The sequence below is a fragment of the Dendrobates tinctorius genome, unplaced genomic scaffold (assembly GCF_039654945.1).
Source record: "Dendrobates tinctorius isolate UK_male_01 unplaced genomic scaffold, ASM3965494v1 ptg000091l, whole genome shotgun sequence".
In the NCBI taxonomy this organism is placed as follows: Eukaryota; Metazoa; Chordata; class Amphibia; order Anura; family Dendrobatidae; genus Dendrobates; species Dendrobates tinctorius.
Window position 1 is genome coordinate 5,205,940 of NW_027361759.1, and position 24,573 is coordinate 5,230,512.

Below are 24,573 nucleotides of genomic sequence, written 5' to 3' on the forward strand. Positions count from 1 at the left end.
AGTATGTATGCAAACTGTATTATTGTGAGCCTACATATAGACCTATTCAGTAGGTTTATGTGTCACCAATTTTTTACAAATGAATACAGAATTCATAAAAGAAAAACTGTGAAAATTGTAATATTCCAAATTTTACATACCGTATTTTTCGGACCATAAGACGCACTTTTTTTCCTCCAAATTTGGGAGGAAAGTGTGGGTGCGTCTTATGGTCAGAATGTAGCATGTGGGGAGGGGCAGCGGTGTGTGGGATCACACTGAGATTGCAGGAGGCAGGAAAATGTTGCCTGCTGCAGGAATCCAGCGCCGGGGAAACCACGTGGTCCCGATACTTAAAGTGAAGTGAATATTCATGAGCCGCTTTTCCCCTCTCCTATCAGCTGAGCAGTGAGCGGGGATCAGCAAAGGACAGACCCACATCGTTTCCCCAGCGCCGATTCCTGCAGCAGCTGGGGAGATCTGTGTCTGGTAGAAGAGGGGGCAGGAGCAGAGTGCAGCAGGAAGGATAGCATACCTGACAGGCAGCACAGCCCTGGCTGTGCTGATGCCATGCTGAATGCTCCTGTGGAGGACCTGTAGTGAGGTCATGAAGAGGGCGGACTGTAGCATCACATTACCGCACAAAGCTCTGCCTCTTCATGATGTCATCACAGGTCCTGCAGACTTCCTCTTATATGATCTGTGGTGAAGTCATAAGAGGGAGGGCTCTGTGTGGCCATGTGATGCTGCATGACCTCACCACAATGTGGCTTTTTGGCTGCAGGACTTACACTGATGTGAGCAGCAGCCTGTACAAGAAAGAATTAATTAAAAGGTTAGTAATTGCAGCACATAAAAATCACTTTGCCATCCTGTGGTGAACTATAACTCTCAGCATGAAATATGATCTGGATGACATGGTGAGAGTTATAGTTCTCCCTTGGGATCTTAAAGCAGCACCCCGGTGTTATTTTTCAGTGCTGGATTGGTGCTTTAAATATAAGCCCTGTGCCCTCATTCTATACTCACCCTCCAGCGTCTTCATATTGTACTTAACAGACACCAGATTGGTCATGCAGCACCATCTTCTACCCGTAGCTTCCAACATATTAACATACTATTATATATAATAACACCACATATAATTTTATGTTATTTATGTTATTAAATATTTTACCACTTTTTTTGGTTCAAATATATTTTTCCCTAATTTCCACCTCTAAGGCTAATTTCACACTTGCTTTTTTTTGCAGCGCGTTTTTCCCGCAAAAAAACGCATTGAAAAAATGCATACAAACGCATACAACTGCTGCGTTTTTTTCAAGCATTTTTATGAGCATGCATGAAAAAAACGCAGCGTTTTTATGCGTTTGTATGCGTTTTTAGTGCGTTTTTACCGCGTTTGCGTTTTTTCCAAACATTAGGTGGCCCCTCACACTAACCCAAACCATGACTTTACTAACCCTAACCCTGACCCTGACCCTAACCCTAACCCTAACCCTGACCCTAACCCTAACCCTATCCCTGACCCTAACCCTGACCCTGACCCTAACCCTGACCCTAACCCTATCCCTGACCCTAACCCTAACCCTGACCCTAACCCTGACCCTAACCCTTAACCAAACCATACTAACCCTAACCCAAACCCTAAACCCTAACTAACCCTAACCCTGACCCTAACCCAAACCCTGACCCTGACCCTAACCCTGACCCTAAACCCCCTTAACTAACCCTAACTCTAACCCAAACCCCTAAATTCCATGGTTAACAAAAAAAAACGCATGTGCAAAAAAACGCATACATAAGCATGCCAATGCGCACATATGCGCACCCATAGACTTATAATGGGTGTCTTGCTGTAAAAAAAACGCATTGCGCGCGCATGCGTTTTTTTGAGGCAAGTCGGACGCCCAAAAAATGCAACAGGATGCATTTTGTGCGCCCGAGCGCATACCGCAAAAAACGCATGCGCGCAAAAACGCATACAAACGCATGTGTATGCGCACATAAGCGCATCCCATGCAAAGTATAGGAAAAAAAATCGCATGCGTTTTTTAGCGTTAAAATACCGCGAAAAAAAACGCAAGTGTGAAACCAGCCTAAAACCTGGGTGCGTCTTATAGACCAGTGCGTCTTATAGTCCGAAAAATACGATAATTTAATAATTTAATTTGTCCCCAAATTTTTACCTGCATGTTGGATTAATAGATTGTTCATTGCTATTCATAACACAGGTGTGCAAAATTTTGCTTTATGAATTTTTTTTTACAAATCCAATAACTGATTCTTATGTTTTCTTATGCCCTGATATCAAAAATCACTTCTATTATTAATTATCACCTATGGATTTTGAACAAAGTGCACATGAATTTATGTACAAGTAAGATGAACTAGAAAAATCTGTATTGTAGCCAAAAATGTATAGCAAATGTACAGTATGTGTAGCGCGAAACGGCCGTCATCCACACTCAGTCACAGTCTCTATCTGCCATCATGTTTTAACCTTTTCAAATAAAAAGGAGATTTTAAGGTATTTTAATAGTGCAATTTTGCCTGTTTTTGAATGGCACCTAAGATCCCTGTTGTTGTGAAGCATTGCACTGGATAATATTGGATAATTAAGGCAAACACATGGTGCTGGATTTTCTCACCTGAACTCTCTATGATTTCCTTCTTTTAAGGTTGAATCCCTCCACATCACATGTACAGTAGCAAGTAGCAGTCATCACTATGATTTCTTGGTTCCCTCCAGATCATAGGCATACCAAAACGAAAGCTTTTTTTCCCTTTTGACCACTGTCGTAGTTCTTCTACACAAACAGAACACACTATATGTGGAGCCCACGACATTTCCTGATCACTTAGCTTTACACAAAAGTAAGCAAAATGCACTTTTCCAATTAAGTCTGTAGTGTTCCTTTGTTATTTCTTCACTCCAAAACGACCGCAAATGTAACAAAAGTTGTATGGTGAATTACAACAATCCCTTGTAGCCATTTCAATCACATTGTTAGATACATGAGTTTAATCCACCACATCCACCACCACACTATTGTAAACTCTCTAACAGAAAATCTGCCTATGCTCCCCATAGCAACCAATCACAGCACAGCATTCAGGTCTTATAATGCTGAGGTAAAATGAAAGCTGTGCTCTGATTCATTGCTGCAGACATCGCCACAATGTTATGAACTGTGACTTAAAAAACATCCTGTCATTACTCCCGATAACAACCAACCACAGCGCGGCTTTCATTTCGTTTACTGCTGAGGTAAAATGAAAAATATGGTATGATTGGCAGCTATGGACACCACCACACTGTTATGAAGCCAATCGCAGCACATCATCCATTAATTTCTAGTTAATTTAATGACACCAAAGGTTACACAAAGGGGTCAAAGTATGATGCAAGAAAAAGTCTATAGAATTTATAAAAGACAAACTGTATGTGATGGAATTTTTTCAATATTTTTATTGAGTTCAGAGATCAAAAGTATATAAAGATCACCTCTTACTTTCCAAGCAATATTACTCTTGCAGACCTGTGTAATCTTTTCTGCCATGTACCAACTCTATTTTTCATGCACAACTAATGGGATTACAGAGCATCACTCATTATCATTAGCTATATATTGTCAAGTAAATGTAGAACGAAGAAAATAATTGATCCCACCAATAACAAACACTTATTGGATTAAAATGTAATTAAAAGATTAAAATTAGATACATTTTATTAATTTAGTTTAAGAAAATAAACACAGAATTTTTTTTTTCATAAATTACACAGTAATTTACAGCAATCCTCAAACAGTGACAAAAAAGTATAAATTCTTCTGCATTAGGCAAAGTCTAACAAAGCCACATGTCAAAATAATGCACTGATAGAAAAAGGAAAAAATGGGTGAAGATTTTGTAATCCTGTGTAATAGTTATACAGTGTGACTCTACAGTAGACAATCTTAGAAGACAACAAATTGATCAAAGCGGCTGCTGCAGGGATGATAAATTTTGTGCATCCAGACATCTTATGTAGCTTTACCCCACTTCTTGGATGGCGTACCTTTAGACCAATCCTTAAGCCAAAAATTGTTGAAGTCTAATATTAACGTTAATGTATTGTACAAATACACTTAGCTATGCTGCCTTTTTTAGGCATTTTATAAAAGTTTCTAGTGACACATACCAAGTGTCTAAAATCCTTACTAAATGTTGCACTTTGCGCGTGTACCGGAATTCTGTGTCATTATTTATCTGCTCCTTAGGGTATATTCACATGACATCTTTTTAAGGCAGATTCTGCTTGGAACATGCCTGAAAAAGGGCTAAAAAAAAATTCAAGTTGTTTTTTACATTGCATCTGTTCAGTCTGTTTGAACTTCTTTTAAAAGTTTCAGACATCCAAAGTAGCAGAACTATTAAAATAAGTGACCTGACCATTTTTCTGGCAGCTTCCGCTTGGAAACAATTACAAAGCAAAATGCTGGTGTCAGGGAAGACGTAAAAAAAGATGTTTCGGGAAAAACACCAAAGGAGTTTTCCTGAAGCATCTTTTGCTGAAAAAACTCAGCAGGTACACCGACATCTAAAAGACGCCATGTCCACATACCCTCAGAGCACCATTAAGTATTGGCAGACAAGGGAAGTAAGGGTGTTGGAGCAGTTCTAACTAACTAACTTCAATTTTAAAGTTTCTTGGATTAATTTTATGACATTGATGAGAATTAAAGACAGCCTGTCGTAAAAATAGGCTATACACCTGCAGATATGGGGTGAATCTGCAGGTTTATAGTGTTCTGAACCAGCACGGCGCTAGCACTTAGACCCCCAGTAACATTCAGGTTTCAGTCACTGGGTAGCGCTGACACGGGTTCAGTCAACGCTCTTTGAATAAAGAGGGGTGGCTGTAATCGCACTCCCCACACTGACCCAGCCGAGGTGTGGTTACAGCCGCTGCTCTCAATACACAGAGGGCTGACTGAACCCACGTCAGTGCCACCCCAGAGATCAAAACCCGAATGTTACAGAGAGGAATAAAGTTAATTTCCTCCCGGCAGGTGGGGTCTAAGTGCTGGCACCAGGCAGGACCATATCTGCAGGTTAGCTTTTTTTCCACATGACAGGTTCCTTCTAAAGACATATACAGGCATGTAATTTCCAAAACCCTCCAATGAAGAAATTAAAATTCTTATTTATTTACACTGTTCATGAATATGGGCATACCATACTAAAAGCTGCATAAAAGTAAAGACACGCCCTGCATCCCGCCTTGTCACAACCCTCTGCAGGTCTTTGTTTCAGTGTGCTCTCTTGAGATTTACCACACCCTATTGAATTTGGCAGGCCTGGAGACATTAATCCCTTTACATTTGTGTAAAATGTAGAGTATGTTTATGCACATTCTCATAGAAAGCTTGTCCATGTCTTAAGTGTTTTTAATGAATTCCCCTATGCAATAGAATAAAATTTCATTATATTCTGTACAATAAATATAAAAGACTTTTTATGCATGTGAAATATTATAATTTGCTTTGTGCATGATACTGTAAATGAAAACACATCTTTAAAAATGTCACTCAATGACACTGTTTTGCTTCTATTATTTTTAAGTCATTTTTTTACGGCTTTGTTCTTAACAGAAACCCCACCAATATCCCAGCAAGGTACTATGTTACCTCCAAGAATAATCAAAACAACTTCTGGTAAAGCCATTGATTTTTATCAGGTTTCATTGTGCTTGACTGTTTTCTCTAGCTCTGTGAAAGTGGTTGTCTCATCTAATTAAATGGGTAAAATGCAGAGTACCCACTGGAGTCTCCATGCACTTATACAATGCTTGCAGAGGTGAAGCCACCCCTACTTGCAGCAAGGGAGAGCGCACAGTTCAGATCTCATGTTGCTTTTAAAGGACAGCTATACTTTCTAGTAATTTAACAGAAAATGCTGCAATGTGTATGTACATGAATACATAATCCAGAGTAAAATTTGTTGTATTAGATATATTACAGGGCCAAGTGGCCACTTCAAAATTACCATAAAGCGACAGAACACTCCGATAAATATGCATAAACATGAGAAGGAAAAGGAGTCAAACAAGTAGACTTGTTTGACTCCTTTTCCTTCTTATATTTCTGAATGTGTATGTATATGTGGAAAAGAATATCTCTGGTCATAATATGTAATATTTTACCTTCTTCAGGCTCTAGCTCAAACTTGGAATTGACTCAGAGTGGATGGAGATTTATCTCTTGTGATATTTTCCATACATTACTGTACACATACAGAAAGCGACAAAAGCAGCAGTGGCATGGAGGAAATTACTCAGCAGTACTTAGCATTGTAGTTGTGAATTCAGCTCTGGCAAAAAAACTGCAGCTCTATATGTTTCTGTGCAGTACCTGGCTGTGCCCCTCTCTTTCTCTCCTTCCCCTCTCCATAGACTGCCATATCTTGTGTATCCTGACACTATGCTGTGTCGGCAATCTGTCTTTTCTTGAGCAAGATGGTTTTCAGCCGTTTGTTCAGAGTAAATGGTGATTTAAAAGGCAGGGGGGAAGGCAAGAAGTGGTTCATTACTGGAGACAGAAGCAAAAGTCTCTGCTAAGATATACTACAAAGTTTCCTGCTCTACTGATTTATGGATTTGCAATGAAAGTACATCTCTGGCAGTCTTTCTTTACCACATATTATAGAAAAAATCTAATACTACTTAACTGCAAATTGTACCTATGTTACTTTACCCATCCAATTTGCTGTGTTTTTTTATGCAAATTACCCTATGCAAGGATAAAATCCACTTTGAAAACTTCGTACTTCATTATTTACATGCTGTGGATTATACAAACCACATCAAATCCAGAGTTTTTTCTGCTACATGTTGCTAGGGTTTATAAATCTCGATCAACAAGCTTTGTACTTTTTAAAAAAAAAATGCCAAATAAAGCGTGCTTTGGGCTGCATGAATGTATTGGTAGGTTCCATTTAAAGTATGTTATTTGGAGGTGTTTATGCCCATTTGTATATGAAGACCATACATCATGAATACATTGGAATTCTCGCACAGTTCTGGCAGCGCATTGCAATCATGAAACAATATCATGCAATCATACACATTTGTAGAAAAAAGAATGCAGACATTGTGTTTGACACGTGCGTATTGTATTGCAGGGCAGAATAAACAGCTTTTGACAGAATCCCTTTAAGAAAAATTATAACTTGTAAAAATGTTATATCTTTGTCCTCAATTTGACTATGCTTAGCTGCTCTGGATGTAGCACTGAAGATGTTTCCACGGTGTCTTATCTCAATAATAATATTTGCTGATATGATTAGATCTGCTTCCACGTGATTTTGAGTTTGTTTGGCTGGAGTCATTTTCTCTTCTAATTTAGTTTTTATTTTTCACCAGTGTATCCAGTAACCACTGATGTACCACAAGTGAGCCCTCTCTTTCCTCTAAAACAATTCATGACACCTTTAGGTAAAACTACCACTGTTTGGGCATTTTATATTTTTGTAACACTATTGATATATTAGGCTTGGAGTAAGTGATGACAAGTACATCAGTCCACGGCCTGTAAATCTAATGGATTTTTACGTAATTCCACGTTTTCATTCTTCTCATTCAGTTTTTGGAAAGAGAAATTACAAAAAAAATCCATTTGACTGGTTACTGATGCAGATAATCGATTATTGAGAACTAGACTGATTGATATTTAATCATTGCCTAATATTAATAGTGTTATTTAATTTGTCTTTCACTACTGTTTAAGAGGTAGCAGAGGCTTGTTTGAGTCTAGGTGTGCGTTTTACGTACTGCAAATGTTAAATTCAACTCTGTGTGTACGCAAAGTAAGGAATTATAGTAAAGCATTCGACTAGACTGAAACATACATTCACTGGTACCTTTATAAGATGCACCTTTTTGGCACTTTATGGGACCCATGTGCCCAGAAACAGCCTAAGGCTACTTTCACACATCAGGTTTTTGCCGTCAGGCAGGATCCGGCTATTTTTAGAAAAAACAGATTCGGCGTAAATTTTGGAGAACTGAAGAAACGGATTTGTTTTTCTGCCGGATCCGTCTAGCAGGTTATATCTGTGCAGACTTAAAAAAACGTATCCGGTGGCCGGATCCGTCTTTTTCCGGATCCGGCGCATTTCGGCGCCCATAGACTTTCTTTGTGACAAAAAGCCGGAAGCGTCGGATCCGGCGCTGTCCGGTTTTTCGCCGCAGACAAAAAACGTTACTAGAGACGTTTTTTCCAGATGCCGGAATCAAAATTTTTGCCGGATCCAGCAAAAACCGGAAGAAACGGAAGGCCATGCGGCGTGATCCGGCGCTAATACAATTCAATGAGAGAAAAACCGATCCGACGCCTGATTTCGCTGGATCCGGTTTTTATAAAAATAGCCGTATCCTGCCTGACAGCAAAAAACTGATGTGTGAAAGTAGCCTAAGTTCTTCATATTAATGATTCCAAAAAATGCTGCAGGCTCGTGTGCTCCATAATCACACAGTAGAACTTTCTTACATTCTGGGTCAGGAAGAGTGTTGGGCAAAGTAGACAACCTTTGATGGGGAAGCGGGACATTAAGGTGGGATGGGAGGGCTCAATTTAAAGATTTAGAAATGTAATGATTTGACTTTCATCTATTTTTTTCTAATTATCTTTCTAATTAATTATAAGTCACGCCCCCTGTTCTTGGAGTGAATAGAGACAGATATGAGATGGCAGGTAGAAACAGTGTACCATAGGCCACGGCCCTGCCTCACCCCCTGTTCTTGGACTAAAGAGAGACAGATATTGGGGGTGGGCGGCCTAACGCAGGCCACTCCCCCTGCTACTATGAGGAAACTGGCTGTTAAGGCCCTTTTACATTTAGCGATGCACCAGCGATCCGACCAGCGATACGACCCGGTCAGGATTGCTGGTGTATCGCTAAATGATCGCTAGTGAGCTTTCACACAGAAAGATCTCACAGCGATGCAGCAGCGACGCAGAGCACGATACTCACCTTTCACACACAGCTATCCTGACGTCCGCCCGCCCGCGTCCAGCGTCGCTCGTCGTCACAGCAGGAAGCCCCAGCAGGAAACTGACGACGATAAATGGAGCCGCCCGATCTCGCGCGATCAGCGATGGACAGCGGGGGAGCCGGTCGGAGGTAAGTATCACACATAGTGATATCGCTAGCAATATCGCTATAACGTCACAAAATCAGTAACGTTTTAGCGATATTGCTAGCGATATCGCTATGTGTAAAACCCCCTTTAGTCACAGTGGATAGTGGCACACTGGTGTGGGACGTAATGTCCCAGATGGTGGGGGGGAGCAGTGAGGAGTAGATCTTGTTACATGGGATTACAAAGATAGCAGAAGTGCACTGGGCATCTCATCTTTATAGTGTATGAGGGCAGGAACAGTGCAAAATATTTTCTCCCCAAGTACCCCTTTAATTTTACTCTTAGTTGCACAAGACTACCAAACCATATTTTTAAATAAATGATGTATTTTAGGAAAATACTTGTACAGAGGGGAAAATAAATATTTGATACACTGCTGATTTTGACCGTTTTCCCACCTACAAAGAATGAAGAGGTCTATCATTTTTATCGTATACTTCAACTATGAGAGACAGAATCTTTAAAAAAAAATCCAGAAAATCACATTGTGTAATTTTTACATAATTATTTTGTATTTTATTTCATGAAATAAGTATTTTATACAATAGAAAAACAGAACTTAATATTTGGTACAGAAACCTTTGTTTGCAAATACAGAGGTCAGACGTTTCCTGTAGTTCTTGACCAAGTTTGCATACACTGCAGCTGGGGTTTTGGCCCTCTCCTCCATATAGATCTTCTCCAGATCTTTCGGGTTTTGAGGCTGTCGCTGGGCAACATTGAGTTTCAACTCCCTCCAAAGATTTTCTATTGGGCACAGGTCTGTACTATAGTTCCATTTTGGTCTCAACTGACCACATGACCTTCTCCTATGCCTCCTCTGGGTCATCCAGATGGTCACTGGTGAACTTCAAACAGGCCTGGACATGTGCTGACATGAGCAGGAGGAGCTTCCGTGACCTGCAAGATTTTCATCCATGACAGAGTAGTGTGTTACTAAAGTTAATGTTTGAGACTGTCAGCCCAGATTTCTTCAGGTCATTGACCAGGTCCTCCTGTGTAGTTCTGGGTTGATTCCTGACCTTTCTTGGAATCATCCTTACCCCATGAAGCGAGACCTTGCACGGAGACCCAGACTGAGGAAGATTGACAGTCATCTTGCGTTTCTTCCATTTTCTAATAATTGTGCCAACAGTTGTTGTCTTCTCACCAAGCTGCTTGCCTATTGTCCTGTAGCCCATCCTAGCCTTGTGCAGGTCTACTATTTTGTCCCTGGTGTCCATAGACAGCTCTTTGGTCTTGGCCATGGTGGATAGGCTGAAGTGTGATTCATTGAGTGTGTGGACAGGTGTCTTTTATACAGGTAACAATTTCAAACAGGTGCAATTAATACAAGTAATGAGTGCAGTGTATGAGGGTTTCTTAAAGAAAAACTAACAGGTCTGTGAAAGACAGAATTCTTGCTGGTTGGTAGGTAATTAACTACTTATTTCATGCAAGAAAATGCAATTTAATTATTTAAAAATCATACAATTTGATTTTCTGGATTTTTTTAAGATTCTGTTTCTCATAGTTGAATTTTACCTACGATAAAAATTATAGAGCTCTCAATTTTTTTGTAGGTTGGAAAACTTGCAAAAATCGGCAGTGTATCAGATACGGTACTTATTTTCTTCACAGTATGTGGAGTACTTCTGCATATTTCTTTACAATACCGTTCTGTTGTGAATACAGAAAATTTTTTAGAAAATGTTAAAAATATATATTTCTATTATACTGTTGTTCACATCATTGTAATGTTTTTTGCAGCTACTACAAGACAAATTGTCACTGCCAGACAAAACACCCTGCCCTCCCACACTCCACAAAAAACAACCATGGGTAAAGCTTTGTCGTTTCTCGTGCTGCTCACTTATGAATGCATACTGGCACTAGACATCATGCATTGTCTAGCATCTCTCATTGCTTATGAGCACACAGATCTAGTCCATCTCACAATATATTTGCTACCACATGACTGTCTCATCGGCAGCAGCAACATCCACTTTGTTGAGCATGTAATCGGCCTAGCTATATCTGTGAGAAATAGGTATTCTTGTATGGCAATTACAATTTTTGCGGTTTCATCTTGAAAATCGGTGGAGACGAAAATTGTACATTGGTGTATTCAAGAAGAATACCTATACACAAGTCATATCAGTTGCTTATTCTTGCTACCACATGTTGTGCTTCTGGAGGTTTTGAGACAGAGATATCAAACCATGATTCTGAGCAACAAATCATTGATGGTTCATAAAATAAAGTCAGATCAACTGTGTAAAACTGTAAAATGTAAGAACAATCTAGTTACTGCCAATAAGGTGTTGTAAAGATGGACAAAAATATTGGGACACGTCTTAAATCACTGAATTCAAGTTCTTTATTCTGTCCCATTGCCTCATATGTATATAATCCAGCTCCGAGTTCTGCAGTCTGCCTCTATAAACATTTGTGAAATAATGAGTGTTTTAAAAAGTTCACTGATGAGTGGCCTATGCCCCTTAGTTCCAGTGAAAGGAGTCTCACTGCTTCAGCCTTCTAATACAGTTTGGACAATTGTATGCTTTCAACTTTGTGGGACCGGTTTGGGGAAGATTCTTTTCTGTTTCAGATTAACTTTGCACCTGATACATCCTGACCTGGACCTGCTTTGTTTTTATTTATTTATTTCACTCATTTATATTGCGCCATTAATTCCACAGCACTTTACAGACATTATTGGCACCATCCCCAATGGGGCTCACAATCTAAATATCCTATCAGTATGTCTTTGGAATGTGGGAGGAAACCAGAGAACCTGGAGGAAACCCACACAAACATGGGGAGAACTTACAAACTCCTTGCATTTATTGTCCTTGGTGGGACCCCAGCGCTGCAATGCTAACCACTGAGCCACTGTGCCGCCCACAATCTTTGTAGGTGACATTGGTGATGTCAAGGCATACACTGGATATCACAATTCAGCAGGTATACTGATGTAGCTGGGCCCATGGTGCTGGTCAGCCAGGCAGAATTTATGCATATGCTGTCCTTCAGCTCAGCAGGAGTATGAGTATTGTGGGAGTTAATGTAGAATGTGGTAATTTCCCACTGGCCACATCAAGGAGCTACTCCTGCAGAGCTGCTGGACAGTACACACACCCATTCTGCCTGACTGACCCCAGCCACAGTAGTATTCCTGGCTGGGTAGTATCCGAACTTCCCAATGATACTATTTGTGACATCTCTTCTACCACCAGTGTTACCACAGGGTTAACTATGGTGGTACATGATGACAGAGGCAGACACTGCTGGAGAAGGTCCAGGTAGGGATGTAGCAGCGGCAGTGAACAAAGCAAAACTCCATAAAGGCACGGTTGGGTGAGTTTGGTGTGGAAGAATATGATTGGTTCCCACAGAGCCCTATCTTCAATCCTATCTCAAAACTTTGGGGTGAACTAAAACAGAAATTGCATGCTAGACTCTCTCATCCAACATTTTTGACTAACCTCACAAATGTTCTTCTGGATGTATGGGCACAAATTCCCAAAGTTGCCATAGACAAAAAATCTTGTAGAAAGACAGAAAAGTGGAATGAGTTTTATCTGAAAAGCAGGGATCAAATGCATAGTAATGCCTTTGGATTCTAAATAGGTAGGTGTAACATGTAGGTGTCTCAATATATTTGTCCATTTAGTGTACGTGTCATGCTATTTGTAATTTTGTTGTCATTTGACATGAAGAAAACACTATTTGTGATAGTCTATATTGCTTTGATAACTCTGACTCAATGTACTCTAAATATTCATGTTATTTTCATTTTCACATTGAAGCATGAGGCTCGTATCATCACTTCAGTAAAGGTTCAACCTTTATTTTTGGGATTTTTTCAGCATTCGCAGGAGCTCAGAATATTCATACTACATATGAGACTATTGCTAGGACTGAAGAGCCATATTCTGTGTCTGGTATATTTCACCATTTTTACAATATTTCGAATTCAGTGCTTATAGTCCCTCTTCTTATAAAGGACCATCCCTTTTTCACTTCAATAAAACCTTAAACATGCACATGATGCATGCGCTTACAATTATTTTGCCAAGTTTTATTTTCCTTATTTAGAGATTAAAAATAATTACATTTGAGTTTGTGGGAGAAAATAGGTTTTTAATGCTGTGTTTAGTGTATATGTGTTTTGTGTCTTTTATTGTGCTGGCATTGATTTATCATATAAAACTGTATTTCTGTTGTACTATTAAACAGCTAGGTTTATTATTTCCCCAGCTACTGCACCTAAATTTCTTCCAGCCAAACAAAGAACATGGCACCCTCCTATTCAAACAAAAACAACCACCGGTAAAGCTTAGCAGCTTATCCTACTGTATTTTCATTGCAGAATGGTATTCGATGTTACGCCTTATATAGCATATCTTTCTGCTTCTTTTGGTGAGTTTTTGATGTTGCAGATTTTCTGCACCATTTATACACCCAAGTAAAATAGGTTACTTGCATTCTTTCTAAAATTTGCAGCGTAAAAAATTCAAGAAAAGCTCAAGCGTTGCATAAAGGGAACCAGTGATCATGAAAATGCAGTCCAATCTACAGTATAGGAACCATGTTATAGAGCAGAAGAATTGAGTAAATTAGATTTGTAAGGCAAGATTCAGTATAACCTGTTCTTCTAAAATTTAGACTACGTTCCCAGGATGAGCTTTTGGCGAGTTTTTGATGTTAAACTTAATAGCAAAGCCACAAAAAGATGACTAAACATCCTCCAAAACTTCAAGAATTAGCACAGAAAAAAGGGACAGAAGTGCTTACCTGTCAAGGTCTCAGAACTAATGCACTCTTAGGACACAGCAAACCCATGTAGTAATGAAGGCGGCAACACAGGTGCAAAAATACTGATGAGACAACCACTCACAACCTACCAATTCATGGAGGGGGTGACTGTTTAGTATTAGATTGTGCAAAAGCATCTTCTATAGGGCACTGGTCACACACAGGTAATGCACAGTGTCTGGCTTACAGTCTATTAGTGACCCCCATACTATTAGATTATACGGGCTGCCCAGCATCTAAATGCATCCCATGAGAACAGACACTCTAGTTTACAAGGCCAAAAATGCTTGGCTGGGCTGCACCCTCAAAAATAGTGCAAAAAATATGTGTACAAATAATATATGAGGTCTCCATTATGAAAACACAGGTTATAACAAATCTTTTCTCACAAAATTATATACCTACTCAACTCCCCCTGTGTTTTAACATGGTGCCTGCAGATTAGACTGGATTTTCATGGTGACAGGTTCCCTCTAAAGGCACAGGATCTTAACCATTACAAAATCTCACCTGCTTATAAGTCATTTCACAAATCATAAATGCTACGACACCACTCCTCGCTTTTCCAGCAGCAGTCACTGTATGGCTATCCGTTTCGCCTTCCCCTAACTAGGTTTTTTTCCCATGACTTATTAGAATTTTTGGTTCCTACTAACATAGAAGTTATAGGTGAAAATACAGTGGGTCCGGAAAGTATTCAGACCCCTTTAAATTTTTCACTCTTTGTTTCATTGCAGCCATTTGGTAAATACAAAAAATCTCATTTTCTTCTCATTAATGTATACTCTGCACCCCATCTTGACTGAAAAAAACATTAATGTAGAAATTTTTGCAAATTTATTAAAAAAGAAAAACTGAAATATCACGTGGTCATAAGTATTCAGACGCTTTGCTCAGTATTGAGTAGAAGCACCCTTTCAAGCTAGTACAGCCATGAGTCTTCTTAGGAATGATGCAAAAAGTTTTTCACATCTGGATTTGGGGATCCTCTGCCATTTTTCCTTGCAGATCCTCTCCAGTTTCGTTAGGTTGGATGGTGATTGTTGGTGGACAGCCATTTTCAGGTCTCTCCTGAGATGCTCAATTGGTTTTAGGTCAGGGCTCTGGCTGGGCCAGTCAAGAATGGTCACAGAGTTGTTCTGAAGCCACTCCTTTGTTATTTTAGCTGTGTGCTTAGGGTCATTGTCTTGTTGGAAGGTAACTGTTTGGCCAAGTCTGAGGTCTAGAGCACTTTGGAAGAGTTTTTCATCCAGGATATGTCAGTTTTTGGCCATATTCATGTCTCCTTCAATGGCAACCAGTCATACTGTCCCTACAGCTGAAAAACACCCCCATAGCATGATGCCACCACCATGTTTCACTGTCGGGATTGCATTGGGCACGTGATGAGCAGTGCCTGGTTTTCGCCACACATACCTGGTAGAATTATCACCAAAAACTTCTATCTTCATCTCATCAGACCACAGAATCTTATTTATCATAGTCTGGGAGTCCTTCATGTGTTTTTTAGCAAACTCTATGCGGGCTTACATATGTCTGGCACTGAGGAGATGCTTCCATTGGGCCACTCTGCCATAAAGGTCTGACTGGTGGAGGGCTGCAGTGATAGTTGACTTTCTGGAACTTTCTCCCATCTCCCTACTGCATCTGTGGAGCTCAGCCACAGTGATCTTGGGGTTCTTCTTTACCTCTCTCACCAAGAGAGGAACCTTGATTACTGCAGAAATTCTTTTGTAACCTTGGCCAAATCTGTGCCTTGCCACAATTCTGTCTCTGAGCTCCTTGGCCAGTTCCTTTGACCTCATGATTCTCATTTGGTCTGACATGTACTGTGAGCTGTGAGGTCTTATATATAGCAGACACGTGTGTGCCTTTACAAATCAAGTCCTATCAGTTTAGTTAAACACAGCTGGACTCCAATGAAGGAGTAGAACCATCTCAAAGAGGATCACATGGAAATGGACAGCATGTGACTTAAATATGAGTGTCTGAGCAAAGGGTCTTAATACTTATGACCATGTGATATTTCAGTTTTTCTTTTTTTACAGATTTGCAAACATTTCTACATTTCTGTTTTTTTCAGTCTAGATGGGGTGCAGAGTGTACATTAATGATAAAAATGAGCTTTTTTTGAATTTACCATATTGCTGCAATGAAATAAAGAGAAAAATTTAAAGGGGTCTAAATATTTTCCGTATCCACTGTACCTATACACACATGAACCTTGCTGTTTCTTTTGCCTCTTTACATTGCACTGCTAGAAACTTTGAGGCAGAGATATATACATTGCAAGCTCTCAAAATACAGTAATATCACTGGGAGATTCTAAAGGAGTTTTAGACCAGAATAATAAAAAATTGTAAATTGTGATCACAACTGATGACGTATAAAGTAGTATTTGATAGAGCTGGAAAAACTATTGCTGGTCTACAATGATGCATCTGCCTCAATGGATACTAAATGTTTATGCTTTTAACCAGCATAAGCTTGTACCTGCTTCATCATTTCAAAGGTATATGAAATGTTTTATTTGTTATTTTTCTTTAAGCATTCACAGGAGGTCATCATATTCCCACTACATATGGAAGTATTGCTAGGACTGAAGTTCATCATTCTGTATCTGGTATAGTTCAATTTATCATTTTCCAATATAGCTTAATGCTAAATCATTCTGGTCCCAATTCATTACTTTTTTTAAATGACTTTTTACTTTTTTGTCTCCCGGTATTTGTTGCCATTTTTGTTGCCAAATGCTGCAAAAATGGCTCACACAATTCATGAAATTTATGCAAAGTCTAAGCATTTTTTTCTTTTTTCTGTTTTTGCTACTTATTAGTTCCAAAGTCTGACAATTTCAAAATGGAGCAAAAATTGCACCACAATACTTCATTACTCAAAAATACACCAGGTGTGGACTAGAGAGGAGTTGCACCAAATTTCGTGGCTTTTTAAAAAGTTGAAATTGATGAATCAGGTGAAAACATCTAGAATCACTAAACTCCACCACAAAGTGAAATCCAATAAAAACAGGCGAACACATATAAAATAGACTTAAAAAAGGTGCAAACAGAATAATGAGTTGGGTGCAAAAAAAACAAAGTGCAAAATACATAAAACTAGACAAAAAAAAGAGATGCAAAGGCAATGATAGTAAAAATGGGATCACAAATGTTGTAGTGTTAACATGTATAGGCTGACACCATATATACTCAAGTATAAGATGACCCGAGTATAAGCCGAGGCACCTAATTTTGCCTCAGAAAACTGGGTAAGCTTATTGACTCAAGTATAAGCCAGGTATGCACTGTCCCCTCATCCCTGTCCTGCTGTGTGTGGCTCCCCCTGTCCTGTCCTGCTATGTGTGGCTCCACTGTTGTATGCATGGCTCGCATCCTCCCCCATCCTCGCATGGCTCCGCCTTCCTCCCCCTTGTATGCATGTTTCCCCTGCACTCCCCCGTGTATGCATGGTTCCCCTGTACTCTCCCTTGTATGTATGGCTCCCCTGTCCTCCCCCTTTTATGCATGGCTACCCCCGTACTTCCCCGTGTATGCATGGCTCCCCCGTACTCCCCCGTGTATACATGGCTCCCTGTATTTCCCTGTGTATGCATGGCTTCCCCGTATTGCCCCGTGTATGCATGGCTCCCCTGTCCTCCCCCTTGAATGCATGGCTCAGCTCGGCTTGCCTCCCCCTCCTCCCCCGTCATACTCACCCCCTTCTGGTGCGGTCTGTGCACTTCCCTGCTTCTCCGTTGTGTCGTGGCCAGCAGCTGCTTCCTGTGCAGAGCAGTGATGTGGTACCGCTCATTAAGGTAATGAATATGCACTCCACACCTATGGGAGTGGAAACGCGTGGATAGTCATTACCTGAATGAGCGGTGCCACGTGATAGGTCTGCACAGGAAGAAGCTGCTGGTGCCGGGACAATGGAGATGCAGGGATGGAAATCCAGCGACGGAGGGTGAGTATTGATGTCTGACTCATGTATAAGCCGAGGAGGGCATTTTCAGCACACAAAAAATGTGCTTAAAATCTCGGCTTATACATGAGTATATACGGTATATGTACTTTAAGGGTCCATATATGTAAATAAGATTTGCTTAAATTATTTTACTTGCCCCAAAATTTTTATTTGCAAAATGAATCATTTCACATAAATAAATACAAATAAATACAATTTCTGTTTTTTATAGTCTTTCATTATGTCTTGCAGAAAATATTCTGTATTAACCCTTCAAGGTCCAGAGGTGTTTCCATTTTTGCATCTCCGTTTTTTGCTCCCCCTCTTCCCAGAACCATAACTTTTTAATTTTTCCATCAATATGGCCATGTGAGGGCTTCTTTTTTTGTGGGACGAGTTGTACTTTTGAGTGACAAGATTGTTTTGCCAAATAATGTGCTGGTGATCGGGAAAAAATTCAAAGTGCGCTGAAATTGCAAAAAAAAGTGCAATTCTACAATTTTTTTACCATGTTCACTAAATGTTAAAATTGACCTGCCATTATGATTCCTCATTATGAGTTCACATATAAGTTCTTTTTTATTTAAGTGGTGAAAAAAACCGTTATTGCATTTTAATGCAATGTTGCGGCAACCAAACAAACGTAATTATGGCGTTTTAATTTTTTAAGAAGTTTCGTTGTTTAAGAATCTTATTAATAATTTTTATATATTGATAGGGTGATTCTGAATATGCATATTTTTCATTTGTTTATGGTTTTATTTTGAATGGGGTGAATGGGGAGTGATTTAAACTTTTATTTATTTTTTTAATAAGTTTAAAAACTATTTTTTTACTTGCTTCAACAGTTTCCATTGGAGTCTAGAAGCTGAGATCATCTGATGGCTTGTGCTACACATAGCAGGGCTGCAGCCCTGCTCTCTGTAGCAGAAATGCTCACTTGCTATGAGCGCCGACCTCAGGGCGTTGCTCATAACTATGCGGAAATGGCAACCACAGGAGTCTCCTGCAGCTCTCCTCCACGGGTTGTCATGCCAACCCATCAGCAACCCGTAGTCATGTGAAATGGGCGCTGATGAGTATGGTGTGTGACGCTTTTACTGAGCGTGCATATAAAATGCCGCTGTCAGAGATTGACAGTGACATTTAACATGTTAACAGCTGCAGGTGGGTCGCAATTCCACCATCGGCTGTTAGGTGCACATAACCGCTGATCCGATCAGCTGTCATGTGCCTGAAAAGGAGGCAACCTATGACGGACACTTCATGTATTGGGTGTTAATGGGTTAAATGTCATTATTTTATTTTGGGTTCATATAAGATTTCAGTTGTTTCTAAGCCATTTTGTGTCCATCTGCAGTAAGCGTGCTGCTGGCTAGTGATTATATCGTCATCATGTCTGTACTGTAGTATCAGACTGACACACGCACACTTTGAATCTGGTTTACTTGGCTATTGGAAGTGATGAGCTTTTCATTAGCGCAATAGTCAATCACTTAAAAACAGCATTTGCTGAGTTACGGTAAAGGTCAGCTGATGTTTAGCAATTGTTTGAAAAACTAATATACATATTTGATGCAGTTATCTTTTTATTTTATCATGTGCTTGGAGTCTATTTTGCAGTAATATAAAATACATATAAGCCTATTTATACATGGATAATGCACAGCATTTTTTGGCCACTAGTTCATTAGGTGTAAATCCGATACTGTATATATGTGGTCACTGTTGTGGTACATTTCGCATGTTACGCAAAAAGTCTAGAAAAGATCTTCAGTGTATCTATAGTTTGAATGGAAGCAAATGCATTATGTGTTTTTTAGTCCATACAATATTTTTTGTGTCCATGCACTGGATATTCTTTAATGCTCTTTTTTAATATTTCTGCAGCTACTACAAGCCAAATTTCCCCAGATATACAAAGTACCCTTCCTTCCCCCGCTCGTACGAAAATAAAAACGGGTAATGTTTTTCTAAGACACTATAAATTTGTAACACACTGTCACTGTATATTGGCATTACATGTTATATCTTTTGCTAGCAAATCTGTCTGCTTTGAAGCATGCAATCCATCTATTGTCCTACCCATTCATTAACTTTATCTACCACATAAACTGCTACATTGTGTATCCTAGGAAGAAATCTCATCGATTGCACAGTCCATTACACAATCTATTTAACCAAGAGTCCAGCACACAATACAATTAAGTGTTCTGGGCTGATTCCTGACCTTTCTCGAAATCATCCTTACCCCATGAGGCTAGATCTTGCATGGAGCCCCAACCAGAGGAAGATTGACAGTCAACTTTTTTTTTTTCCATTTTCTAATAATTGTGCCAACAGTTGTTGCCTTCTCACCAAGCTGCTTGCCTATTGTCCTGTAGCCCACCCCAACCTTGTGCAGGTCTACTATTTTGTCCCTGGTGTCCTCAGACAGCTCTTTGGTCTTGGACATGGTAGATAGGTTGAAGTGTGATTCATTGAGTGTGTGGACAGGTGTCTTTTATACAGGTAACAATTTCAAACAGGTGCAATTAATGCAGGTAATAAGTCCAGAGTAGGAGGGTTTCTTAAAGGAAAAACTAGCAGGTCTGTGAGAGACAGAATTCTTGCTGGTTGGCCGGTGATTAATTACTTATTTCATGTAAGAAACTGCAATTTAATAATTTAAAAATCATACAATTTGATTTTCTGGATTTTTTTTAAAGATTCTGTCTCTCATTGTTGAATTTTATCTACGATAAAAATTACAGAGCTCTCCATTTTTTGTAGGTGGGAAAGATTGCAAAAATCGGCAGTACTTCAAATGCTTATTTTCTTCACTGTATGTGGAGTATTTCTGCATATTTCTTTACTGTGCTGTTGTATATACAGAAAATTTGTTAGAAAATTTTAAAAATATATATTTCTATTATACTGTTGTTCACGTCATTGTAATGTGTTTTGCAGCTACTACAAGACAAATTGTCACTGCCAGACAAAGTACCCTGCCCTCCCACACTCCACAAAAAACAACCATGGGTAAAGCTTTGTCGTTTCTCGTGCTGCTCACTTATTAATGCATACTGGCACTAGACATCATGCATTGTCTAGCATCTCTCATTGCTTATGAGCACACAGATCTAGTCCATCTCACAATATATTTGCTACCACATGACTGTCTCATCGGCAGTAGCAACATCCACTTTGTGAGCATGTAATCGGCCTAGCTATATCTGTGAGAAATAGGTATTCTTGTATGGCAATTACAATTTTTGCTGTTTCATCATGAAAATTGGTGGAGACGAAAAATGTACATTGGTGTATTCAAGAAGAATACCTATACACTAGTCATATCAGTTGCTTATTCTTGCTACCACATGTTGTGCTTCTGGAGGTTTTGAGACAGAGATATCAAACCATGATTGTGAGCAACAAATCATTGATGGTTCATAAAATAAAGTCAGATCAACTGTGTAAAACTGTAAAATGTAAGAACAATCTAGTTACTGCCAATAAGGTGTTGTAAAGATGGACAAAAATATTGGGACACCTCTTAAATCACTGAATTCTAGTTCTTTATTTCATCCCATTGCCACATGTGTATATAATCCAGCTCCTAGTTCTGCAGTCTGCCTCTATAAACATTTGTGAAATAATGAGTGTTATAAAAAGTTCACTGATGAGTGGCCTATGCCCCTTAGTTCCAGTGAAGGGAGTCTTGCGGCTTCAGCATGCTAGTACAGTTTGGACAATTGTATGCTTTCAACTTTGCGGGACCAGTTTGGGGAAGATTCTTTTTTGTTTCAGACTAACTTTGCACCTGATACATCCTGACCTAGACCTTCTTTAACAATGCATGTGGGTGACATTGGTGATCGAAGAGCTGTCAAGGCATACACTGTATATCACAGTCCAGCAGGTATACTGGCATAGCTGGGCCTGTGGTGCTGGTCAGCCAAGCGGAATGGATGAGTATGCTGTCCTTCAGCTCAGCAGGAGCATGAGTATGGTGGGAGTTATTGTAGAATGTGGTAATTTCCCACTGGCCACATCAAGGAACTACTCCTGCAGAGCTTCTGGACAGTACACACACCCATTCTGCCTGACTGACCCCAGCCACAGTAGTATTCCTGGCAGGGTAGTATCTGAACCTCCCAATCATACTATTTGTGACATCTCTTCTACCACCAGTGTTGCCATAGGGTTAAATATGGTGGTGCATGGTGACAGAGGCAGACACTGCTGGAGAAGGTCCAGGTAGGGATGTAATAGCTGCAGTGCACACAACAAAAATACATAAAGGCACAGTTGAGTGAGTTTGGTGTGGTGCCCTATCCTCAATCCTATCTTAAAGCTTTGGGGTGAACTAAAACAGAAATTGCATGCTTGGCTCTCTCATCCAACATTTTTGACTAACCTCACAAATGTTCTTCTGGATGAATGGGCAAAAATTCCCAAAATTCCCATAGACACAAGATCTTGTAGAAAGCCAGAAAAGTGGAATGAGTTTTATCTGCAAAGCAGGGATCAAATGCATAGTAATGCCTTTGGATTCTAAATGAGATGTAGGTGTAACATGTAGGTGTCTCAATATATTTGTCCATATAGTGTACGTGGTATGCTATTTGTAATTTTTTTGTCATTTGACATGAAGAAAGCACTATTTGTGATAGTCTATATTGCTTTGATAAATCTGACTCAATGTACTCTAAATATTCATGTTATTTTCATTTTCACATTGAAGCATGAGGCTCGTATCATCACTTCAGTATAGGTTCAACCTTTATTTTTTGGGAATTTTTTTCAGCACTCGCAGGAGCTCAGAATATTCATACTACATATGAAAGTATTGCTAGGACTGAAGAGCCATATTCTGTGTCTGGTATATTTCACCATTTTTACAATATTTTAAATTCAGTGCTTATACTCCCTCTTCTTATAAAGGATCATCCCTTTTTCACTTCAGTAAAACCTTAGGCATGCACATTATGCACTTGCTTACAAATATTTTGCCAAGTTTTATTTTCCGTATTTAGAGATTAAAAATAATTACATTTGAGTTTGTGGGAGAAAATAGGTTTTTAATGCTGTGTTTAGTGTGTATGTGTTTTGTTTCTTCTATTGTGCTGGCATTGATTTATCATATAAAACTGTATTTCTGTTGTACTATTAAACAGCTAGGTTTACTATTTCCCCAGCTACTACACCTAAATTTCTTCCAGCCAAACAAAGAACAAGGCGCCCTCGTATTCAAACAAAAGCAACCACCGGTAAAGCTTAGCAGCTTATCCTACTGTATTATCATTGCAGCATGGTATTAGATGTTACGCCTTATTTAGCATATCTTTCTGGTTAAGGCTAGCTTTTGGTGACTTTTTAATGCTGCAGATTTTCTGCACCATTTATGCACCCATTAAGTAAATAGGTTACTTGCATTCTTTCTAAGACTTGCAGCGTAAAAAATTCAACAAATACTCAAGCGTTGCATAAAGGGAACCAGTGATCATGAAAATGCAGTCCAATCTATAGGAACCATGTTATAGAGCAGAAGAAGCTGAGTAATTTAATAGATTTGTAAGACAAGATTGAGTATAACCTGTTCTTCTAAAATTTGGACTACGTTCCCAGGATGAGCTTTTGGCAAGTTTTTGATGTTAAACTTAATAGCAAAGCCACAAATAGAGGACTAAAATTCCTCCAAAACTTCAAGAATTAATACAGCAAAAAAGGGGCAGAAGTGCTTACCTGCCAAGGTCTCAGATGTAATAATGAAGGCGGCAACACAGGTGCAAAAATACTGATGAGACAACTACTCACAACCTACCAATTCATGGAGGGGGTGACTGATTATTATTATTATTATTATTGTTATTTATTTATAAAGCACCATTAATGCCATGGTGCTGTACATGAGAAGGGGGTTACATACAAAGTTATAGACATCATTAAACAAATTTACAATGACAGACTGGTACAGAGGGGAGAGGACCCTGTCCTTGCGGACTTACATTCTACGGGATAGTGGGGAAGAGACAGAAGGTCAGGGGTGCAGCAGCTCTGGTGGTTTTGAGGCGGCAGCTCAGGCGGTGGTGAGGTGGCAGAATGTTTATTGCAGGCTGTAAGCTTTTCTGAAAAGATGGGTTTTCAGGTTCCGTTTGAAGGATCCGAGGGTGGTGGATAATCGGACGTGTTGAGGCATGGAATTCCAGAAGATAGGGGATATTCGGGAGAAATCCTGGAGTTGGTTGTGTCAGGAACGAATAAGTGTGGAGGAGAGTAGGAGGTCTTGGGAGGATCGAAGATTACATGAGGGAAGATATTGGGAGATTAGTTCAGAGATATAGGGAGGGGACAGGTTGTGGATGGCTTTGTAGGTCAGTGATAGTAGTTTGAACTGGATTCGTTGATGAATTGGGAGCCAGTGGAGGGATTTGCAGAGGGGAGAGACAGGGGAGTAGCAAGGAGATAGTTGGATTAGTCGGGCAGCAGAGTTGAGGACAGACTGGAGTGTTGCAAGAGAGTTAGCAGGGAGGCGACAGAGGAGAGTGTTGCAGTAGTCAAGGCGGGAGATAATGAGGGCATGTAATAGAGTTTTAGTAGATTGAGGGCTGAGGAAGGGACAGATTCTGGAAATATTTTTGAGTTGGAGGCGACAGGAGGTGACA

At 39.7% G+C, this 24,573-nt stretch overlaps 1 protein-coding gene across 14 annotated transcripts in view; it reads left to right on the forward strand.

Moving 5' to 3' along the window:
- Positions 1–24,573, forward strand: part of ABI3BP (ABI family member 3 binding protein) — a 733,533-nt gene that overhangs the window by 470,172 nt on the left and 238,788 nt on the right. For 13 of the 14 annotated variants that reach the window (XM_073586187.1, XM_073586193.1, XM_073586188.1 and 10 more), the window contains 10 exons: positions 5,616–5,678; positions 7,385–7,456; positions 10,913–10,984; positions 13,015–13,089; positions 13,406–13,477; positions 16,512–16,586; positions 19,817–19,888; positions 20,876–20,947; positions 22,716–22,790; positions 23,107–23,178. In XM_073586187.1, coding sequence (XP_073442288.1) covers positions 5,616–5,678; positions 7,385–7,456; positions 10,913–10,984; positions 13,015–13,089; positions 13,406–13,477; positions 16,512–16,586; positions 19,817–19,888; positions 20,876–20,947; positions 22,716–22,790; positions 23,107–23,178 — 720 coding nt within the window. The remainder of the gene's footprint in view (positions 1–5,615; positions 5,679–7,384; positions 7,457–10,912; positions 10,985–13,014; positions 13,090–13,405; positions 13,478–16,511; positions 16,587–19,816; positions 19,889–20,875; positions 20,948–22,715; positions 22,791–23,106; positions 23,179–24,573) is intronic. The other variant, XM_073586190.1, reaches the window with a different exon arrangement.